This window comes from Diplotaxodon limnothrissa, linkage group LG16, assembly GCF_057381915.1.
Source record: "Diplotaxodon limnothrissa isolate DT_005_m linkage group LG16, D_limnothrissa_male_GT1.1, whole genome shotgun sequence".
Classification (NCBI taxonomy): Eukaryota; Metazoa; Chordata; class Actinopteri; order Cichliformes; family Cichlidae; genus Diplotaxodon; species Diplotaxodon limnothrissa.
Window position 1 is genome coordinate 26,730,810 of NC_140611.1, and position 9,733 is coordinate 26,740,542.

Genomic DNA, 9,733 nt, shown 5'->3' on the forward strand with positions numbered 1-9,733 from the left:
TGACGATAGGTTCCTGCACGCACCTCATCTGTACAACAAAACATTGATAGATATTTACTGGATGAGAAATCAAAACATTTACTATTTCTACTTTGGTACAAGAAACCTTTTCGAGGAATAAGAATATGATGGTGTTGTTTAATGAATTGAAATTCTACAAATAGAAATGCAAAAAAACAGTAAACAAATATATAGCTCTGTTTAAAAACATCAATATAGAACATTAAAAACTATCTAGCCTATGTAAAATATCAAATAATACTGGTGCTGACCTATGACAGTTGGTTCCAGGTCAACATAGATTGCTCTGGGAACGTGCTTTCCTGCTCGTGTCTCACTGAAGAATGTGCTGAAGGAGTCATCACCTCCTCCGACAATTTTGTCCGTGGGCATCTGTCCGTCTGGCTGGATCCCATGTTCCAGGCAGTACAGTTCCCAGCATGCATTACCAATCTGAGCCCCAGCTTGGCCCACATGAATTGAGATACATTCACGCTGCAGAGAGTGAAACTGCTTTACTTCCCACATGTCTACATGAGTGTTATGAAACAAATTATCAAACCCAATTTAAGCTATTATATAGTACACTTATTGTTGGCTTCAGATAAAAAAAAAAAACAACAAGGTTAAGCAAGATTAGGAAACAGATTGTCATGACAATTCAGCTTAATCCTGAAGAATATTCAATGTCTCACAGCTATTCAGAATATAGTAGCATGTTCTTACAATAAGTTTTACACTAGCTAATCATATCTTACCATACTTTTTCTCTTCAAAGTGTCCAAGTATCGGTAACAGGATGTCGTTCCCGAGGCAGCTGTGATACTCTGCTTTATATACCTGTGGCTTAAGGTGTATAGTGATTTGATATGAACTGTAATCAGACCTACTGATGAGACCAAGATAATATCATATACTTGACAGACAATGCAAAAGGAGGTCAACACCCTATTCATTGTGTTAGTCTTTGAGTGGATTGTACAGGTGTGTATGTTTCACAAAGCAGAAGGAAACTCCAGATGAGGGGAAGGTAACCTATAGTTTCAGCTGGCAATTATCATTGTAGTGTTTGCAGTGGCAGCTTATGCGATTTAGCATTTTTTAAAATAAAATAAAAAAAACATTATGCTTTGAAATTGTTTTTTTTATATTAATATAAATATTCAGTCAGGGATAAACACAAAGACTGAGAAAATGCTCCTGTCAAAACCTGTGAAGTTTATTTTACTGAATATGAAGTATGGTGCAAATAACAGTTTTTTCACTATTACTGACTTTCCATTGCCATATTGGCAAGTTATAATATCACAGTTTTGATTTTCATGTTTTAAACCACTAACATTATAATGGACAAATATCTTTTTCTGTCTTTACTATTTGCTTTGACTAGCGTCCCAACATTTATAGGATCTGGGCTTGTGAGGCTAATTTGTTGTTTTTATAACTTATTAAAATTTATGTTGATTGCTGAAAGAGTTCTTTCTAAATAAAGTATGCATGATACATGCTCCTATGTTCTTGCTGATTCTTCAACAAGGTGCTAACATAACTTACTGTTCTAGTTGTTTCACTGTATGGATAACAAACATCAGTCAACATATACTGTATATTGTTCAGTTCTGTGATATGTTAAACAAGTTAAACCACTTTCTGGAGCCGCAGGTGCCCACAGTAAGAGCTGAACGCAAAACACATGGAAGTGTTGATTCATTACTTTCAGTGTTTTGTAATAAAACATTAAAGCAACCTGTGGTTGTATTATTCACAAATTCTACATAGAATTGAATAATTATTCTCAGGAGAGAAACTGACAATATTTTTAAAAAGTTAAATAGTTACTAATGTACTAAATGCACTTAGTGGAAGGTCTCTGCACTTTCATATAAACCATGCTGTGTAATTATTTTTTGTCTTGAAAATAATTGTAATAACTATTAACCTGAAGTAAGAGTGATACCGTAGTCTAAACTGCACTATTCATTTTGAGCTCAGTTCCCCTCCTGAGGGAGTGAGACTCACTTACCAAAGGAGTAAATGACGTTTTTGTCATATTCTTTTATATCAATCACACAACAAAGCTCTTTTGTGTTAACAATGCTCAGTGCTATATCATATTAAACTCTATTGTACTATATGCTATGTGTTTTAATGTCTTTTAGACACAATGGTATAGTTTATATAATTTTATAATTAAAGCAGTCTTACATTACATTTTAGTACAGTAAAACATATTGAATGTAAAAAATTCTGAGCATTTAATGCTATTCCTCCACAAGCAGGGATTTCACTGGAAAAACACACATCCTGTTATGTGATTTGTCATCAAGGGTGTTGTATAAAGCTGTGACCCACTTCTATTATTTGAGAGTATAGTTCTCCAATGTCATATAATTAGTTTTTAGACTAGTGGGTCATAACAGTGTTAGGGCTGGGAAAAAATGAGATGACCTTTGCGACCTAGAACAAAGCAGAATGACAGAAACGGATTTAAATAATTTCTATGTTTCTGTGAGGTCTTTATATGTGTAAAAAACAAAGTAAAAGTCAGCATAAATTAACTGTATACTGATTCCTTAGAAGATTACAGTATAATTTAAAAAGGAAAACAAGCATAGCATTAGTGGTATAAAGCTAAAAAAAATAAAAAAATAAAAAATAAATCATTGGGCATGAATAGCTTATTGTGTAACATTATACTACAGGATATTTCTAACTAACTCGGCAGGTCATTCTTAAAGTTAATACATTTTGGGATCAGTTACATTTCAATTTAGTTGTGTTTACATATTGCCAAATCATAACAATAGTTTCCTCTAGGAACTTATATTGTAAGGTAAAGACCCTACAATAATATAGAAAAAACAACAACAACAATGAAACAACCCCCTATGAGTAAGCACTTAGCAAAATTGGAAAGGAAAAACTCTCTTTTAACAGGAAAGGACCTCTGGCAGAACCAGGTTCAGAGAGGAGGGCCAGAGGACAGCCATTGGGGGTGAGACAAAGAAAAGCACAATCCAAAGACATGCCACTCATGGAGTTAGGTGAATTGGTGATTCCAAATTGCTCATAGGTGCAACTGGTTCTCAGCCTCTGTTAGTTAGCCCTGTGGCAGACTGGCAACCTGTCCAAGGTCTGCCTTGGTAGCCGCAATAGCACCCCCTTACCCTACAAGGACAAGTGGAAGTATCACTTCCAAAATCTTGCCATATACTAACAAAGGTAGCAGAATTTTAAGCATAGTTTTAAAGATAAAATACATTTTGTGAACATTTGACCTAATCTGACTTTGCAAAGGCAGTTCAAACAAACTTAATCTTGCCATTCCCTATATGCACATATCTTGCCAAAACAAACAATGGCAGTAAGAATAGGTCTATATTACACTTTGACCTTCAGATCACTTTATTGACACTGAAGACAAGGTAAAAGTTCAAACTTGTAATCATAGTTACTAAGTTATAAAACTTTTTGTCAGTTTTTGATCAGTAAATCATTAAGTTGACCTTGAGGGCCTTGGTGGATGTAAGCCACATTTTAATGGGTGGATATCATCAACTCCCTCTAAACCAGGGGTGTCAAACTCCAGGCCTTGAGGGCCAGTGTCCTGCAGGTTTTAGATAAGACCCCAGGTGAACACATCTGAATCAAATGATTAGTTCATTACCAACTCGAGGCCTGGAGTTCGACACCTGTGCTCTAAACCCTGACACATTTTAATCAGAATTCATTCAAAACCTTTCAAGCTATCGTCTTTTCAAACAAGATGACATGGAGATGCTACCAAAAACATGACCTCCTTGACAGAGGTAATGAAAAAATTGCAGGTTCCAATACGGGAGAGGGAAAAACAAAGACTACATGACATCGGTTGTCACACATTTACTTACTCAGTGGGCCATAATGAAACTACTACGACCTCTAGCTTTCAAAATGTTGAATGACAGCATGACTGCACATCTCCACCCATTTTCAGGCATTTTTAGAGCTAATAATGTACAGTATTTTCTGCTGACGGTGCTGTAACCAAAAATAATCCAACAAGGTCTTGTAACAACAACAACAACAACAACAAAAATGACTCGCTGACAACATGAACTTTTATGGCCACCTTTTTTCAAAAACAGTACAAATAGTTAGCGTCTTCACTTCTACTACATAAAGGATCAAGTTCAGGGTTTTCTTCCGTTTCTCGCGCATCTTGCTCAGAGTTATATATATATTCAGCTATGTCCGTGCTACATCACCCTGCACATTCCAAACGCGCGTCCACGTCAGAGACAAGTGGGAGTGGCTTGCAGCCTAATATACCGTAACAGCTCCGCGCCCACCTGACATTACTTACTCACTCGGACCACATTGACGGCCGTTGTGAGAGGTTACACATAACCTGAAGCCAGCTACAACTCGTGTTTTTTTTTTCTTTGACGGGCCAATCTACTAACAATCAACCATGGTAAGCATAACTCTGTCAGTAGTCAGTAGACTGTAAAAATATTTCCTCTCCAAAGTTTAGTAAAGGTTTATCATCTATGAAATATTTCCTAAGCAGGTGCATTTCCACAGTATGCGCCAACGAATCTATATGATCCAGATTTAAAGTGGGTGATGCAGGGATTCTTGTTACTGCTCCCCGTGTGGCCTCCTGCAGCAGAAATAGATTTTTAGCTCAATGATTGGCAGTAAAGCTGAGCTGACTGCTGTCCTGGATAAGCAGTGGTGATGATTAGACACTTTCACCTCACCAGAGAGAAGCTATACAAAGCAGATTTAACTCAGATAAAAACGGGGGGGATTTGTTGTATTAACAGTCTAGTGGTTTTCAAATTAGGGAACTGTTTGGTTCTTTCAAATAGCTTTGAGAATACGTATAAATAAAAATACTTCTTTGCTATTAAGGCGTGCGTTGATTACAACCATAGCCCGTTTGCAAGTGTGGCATGTCTCATATCTATCATCAAGTCCAAAGTAAGTCTCAGTGTGTAGTTCTGCAGAGCAGGAAATATTTTCCTATTTGTCATGTTAACCAAACAATGGCATAGATTAAATTCATGGCCTATTTTCTACTTTTTCAAAAATAAAAATTTAAAATATCATTTTTTAAAAATAGAAATCACCTGTTCATAATCAAATGAAACAAACCTTTCCCACCTGAGATGGATATGATCTTGGACCCTCAATTATTAGCTCTGATGTGCTCTGATGTGTGATTACTGTGTTATGTTGAATTTTTAGTGGCATATTTCACTGTCAGGAAATTCAGCTAACACACACATACCTGACCTTTTACCTCTGTTTGCTCTGTGTAGTGTAAACACAGCTTGTTAGCACTGTCAGTACTGCTTAAACCAAATGGTATCACTGTGTACACTACAGTATACCCAGCTTGATTAAATTGACCTAATGCATAACATTTAGTTCCTGTATAGCAACTGTAGGATTCTTTTGTTTCTTTAGTGTATATATAACACTAAAGAAACAAATTAATACATCTACACAGACAGAACACTTTACATAAATTCACAAACTTTACCTTTCCTTAAGCAATATATATTCCATAATCAGGCTAAGTATTACACTTAACGACAAGTTCAGGCACACCTAAACATGTTCTGGGAGTGCTAAGTTCAAAAGAGAGGCTTTCCTTTGATCCAAAATCTGCAGCGCAAATGTGCTGAAAGGTGACAGTTAAAACCGTGTTACATGAATTGTTGATGGTGCCATCAACCTGCTTGGCTAGTATTGCATCCTCACCATGCAGCTTTTCAAATAGGTCAGCAACTTTGATTTATTTTAAAAATATCATAAGTTAGACATATTAATTATTTATCAGAATCCAATGTTGAACCATCCCCAGAAACATGCTTTGGTTTATATCAGGAGCAACATCCCAGGATGGTCTTGATGAGAAACAATTAACTAGAAACTATGAATATCCATTAAGTAGGTTTTAGGTTAGATAAAGCAGATTCTGGGGCAAGTGTGGTATTATACAGTGCATGTGGCTCAAAACTAATGAATGTCAGACTGGCAAAATGTGTCTTACATGTTGGACCTGACCAAGGTTTATATACAGGCAGAAGTACTGGCACAAAGAAATGCAACTAAATGGTAATAACCAAATGTTCAACCAACATTCAAATATACAAGATGACCATTTATATGGCATATCTCTTGGAGGACTCTAAAACAATATAAACAAAATACATGACATATAATTCATCTGTTGATTCTTGATCTCTTTTTTTCCAAACGTGTACTGTGAGAGTGGGCGTTAAGAAATCAATTTTCATGCTTCCTGACCTAAAAAATCTTTTACAAATTTATTATGTCTTTATATGTTCCTTTCTTACACTCCGTATGTGTCAAGCTTGCGACTAGTTATTTCCAACGCAGGCTTTTTAATCACTGACAAAACTGGAATGTCAAGTAAGTGTTGAGACACCTCAGAGATGTTTGTTTTTCTCTCGACACACCCTGACAGTCTGAATAAAAATTTAGTTTGACAGTTGGAGAGAGATTTATCTATGACAAAGCCCTAAATACCTACAACTTACTCTACTCGTTATACTTAAAGACATAAAAATATCTCAGCTTCCAAACAGCAAAATCATTCTAACACACACTTTCAACAGATAAGTTACAAAAGGTCTACTGTTTTGGGGACTAGCAGTCAGTGTTTACAGGAATAGCCAGCCCTCACAGCTAGGTGTCAGGTTAGCACGAGGAACCAAAAATAACTGTTCCACAAAGCTCTGCTAACCTAGAAGCCCAGGCAAGTATGAGGGTCATCACCGAGAAGTCCGCAAGAAAAATGGCTATGTGAATTATAAGACTTACAATAGTGAATATATCCAAATATATTTGCTTCAATAAATGAAATATGGTCTCTAGACCACTTACACCACCAATACCATACTCTGAGTCGCCATCTGTTCACAGAGAAAGAGAAAATTGGGGACATGTAAAAATAGCTGCCTGACATAAACTAGTGTGGAAATGCAGCGTACCACATGTGACAAGTTGTTGAAATACAAACTGGGTAGACTTATTTTTCATGTATGCCCCAAACAAAGATGGTTAGGTCAGAGTTTACACAAAATTCCCAGCAAGAGGCTAGCATTCAGTTTAAAGTTTTATGAGCTGGATCTTGAAGTTCAAAGACTAGGTTTGTTCTCTGGCATTACTATTATTGGAAAACATAGCGTTAACATAAAAATGCGAGACATCATCCCAGTAACTCAAAAAATGAATATTTTCAGCATTTAAACGGCATGTCAGACTAATAATCTCACTGGTAGAAAAATCAAATTTTACCACAAAGCAGTCTGTCTCTGTGTGATCTAATACCCAAGACATGTAAAGTGATATAGCAAAAGCCTTCTTTTGTTCTCTGTATAATGAATAGTTAAACCATTTTTTAAATTTATTTTAGGCTTCACATGCATAAAAATACTGAGGAAAACACAGTGCAGGCTTTGATTGCCAGTGGACTGTTGAGTTTTTTTTTATTTAGGTCATGTTTAAAGTATAACAAATGCTTAGTTGCTCTCTGGACTCGGCTTCCATTCCAGCTCCTGACTGCTCATAGCAAATGCATGACATCCAGTGACAGCTGCAGCAAAAATGTGTTTTGCTTGTTAATCTTCTTTCTCTCGCATCTTTGCTTCCATCTAGTGGCTGAGTTTCCAGATTGGTTCCTTGAATTCTGACAGCAATTGTAAAATATAATTATGCCCAAATTTGTGGTATTTTAGTGTAATCTGTGTTTCCTTTTCTCCTGTATGTATATATGTGTGAATATATACACTGAATTTATGTTATCTTGCTCATTTTTCTGTCTTGCAGCGTGAATGCATCTCTGTCCATGTAGGCCAGGCTGGTGTCCAGATGGGAAACACCTGCTGGGAGCTCTACTGTCTAGAGCATGGAATCCAGCCAGACGGCCAGATGCCTAGTGACAAGCCCATCGGTGGCCATGATGATTCCTTTACCACCTTCTTCAGTGAAACTGGGGCTGGAAAGTATGTTCCCAGAGCAATCTTTGTTGACCTGGAGCCCACTGTCATAGGTAAGTAGGGCTCTGAATTTGACCTTAATTTAACTAATAAAAAGCACTTCCTATAATAGATGAATTTGTATTCTTAGCGCTTGCTCTTTTGCTTTCCCAGATGAAGTTCGAACAGGAACATATCGTCAGCTCTTTCACCCTGAACAGCTGATCTCAGGAAAGGAGGATGCAGCTAACAACTATGCCCGTGGACACTACACCATTGGGCGAGAGATCATTGACTCTGTCCTTGACAGGATCCGTAAACTGGTAATTGATTAAAGGGAATCCCCATGTTTTAATTAATGTTGCCCTCAACTGCACAAAATCTGACATTCAAACCCCACTCTGCACAAATAGCAAACTTTGTGATATTTTCTCCACACAGGCAGATCAGTGCACTGGTCTTCAAGGATTCTTGGTCTTTCATTCCTTTGGTGGAGGCACTGGCTCTGGTTTCACCTCCCTGCTGATGGAGAGGCTCTCTGTTGACTTTGGCAAAAAATCAAAGCTTGAGTTTGCCATCTACCCAGCCCCCCAGGTTTCCACAGCAGTGGTGGAGCCTTACAACTCTATCCTGACCACCCACACCACCCTGGAGCACTCCGACTGTGCCTTCATGGTGGACAATGAGGCCATTTATGACATCTGCCGCAGAAACCTTGATATTGAACGTCCTTCCTACACCAATCTCAACCGCCTTATTAGCCAAATTGTCTCGTCTATTACAGCCTCACTTCGTTTCGATGGAGCTCTGAATGTTGACCTGACAGAGTTCCAGACCAACTTGGTGCCCTACCCTCGTATCCACTTCCCTCTGGCCACCTATGCTCCGGTCATCTCTGCTGAGAAAGCCTACCACGAGCAGCTGTCAGTGGCTGAGATAACCAATGCCTGCTTTGAACCAGCTAATCAAATGGTGAAGTGTGATCCTCGTCATGGTAAATACATGGCCTGCTGTCTGCTGTATCGTGGTGATGTGGTGCCCAAAGATGTCAATGTGGCCATTGCGGCAATCAAGACCAAACGCACCATCCAGTTTGTGGACTGGTGCCCCACTGGCTTCAAGGTGGGTATCAACTACCAGCCTCCAACTGTGGTTCCTGGTGGAGACCTGGCCAAGGTGCAGAGGGCTGTCTGCATGCTAAGCAACACCACAGCCATCGCTGAGGCCTGGGCCCGACTGGACCACAAGTTTGACCTGATGTATGCCAAGAGAGCCTTTGTTCACTGGTATGTTGGGGAGGGCATGGAGGAAGGAGAGTTCTCAGAGGCCAGAGAAGATATGGCTGCTCTGGAGAAGGATTATGAAGAGGTGGGGATTGATTCATTTGAAGAAGATGAGGAGGGAGAGGAATATTAAACAGGGTCAGCTGTAATTTACTGTTTTCAGGGGGAAATTAATCGTGGTAGTAGTTATTTATTGGAGGGGGGGGAGATAATATTTTGGATTTTAATCCAGAAATGTAACTTTTTATTTACACTTTAAAACAGAAAAGTCTACCTAAAATCTATATCTGTTTTGCCAATAGCTTTTATGTTTGTTAGGTTCTGTTAATATAATAAGTGAGTGAATCTTTATTTTTTGAACTATTGTGGCTCAATAAATCTCTCCCAAGATATAGATTCTTTTCTTTTTTTTTAACCCAATGCATCTCAAGAAGTATTTTATTGTGTGTGTGT

The 9,733-nt window shown here is 38.1% G+C and overlaps 1 protein-coding gene across 1 annotated transcript; it reads left to right on the plus strand.

Moving 5' to 3' along the window:
• Positions 1 to 4,352: 4,352 nt before the first annotated feature.
• On the plus strand, positions 4,353 to 9,687 carry LOC146616345 (tubulin alpha chain-like). Its single transcript, XM_085374980.1, has 4 exons — positions 4,353 to 4,456; positions 7,849 to 8,071; positions 8,172 to 8,320; positions 8,439 to 9,687. Exons 1-4 carry the CDS (start codon positions 4,454 to 4,456, stop codon positions 9,411 to 9,413), a joined length of 1,350 nt encoding a protein of 449 aa, XP_085231106.1. The 5' UTR covers positions 4,353 to 4,453; the 3' UTR covers positions 9,414 to 9,687.
• The last annotated feature ends 46 nt before the right edge of the window (positions 9,688 to 9,733 follow it).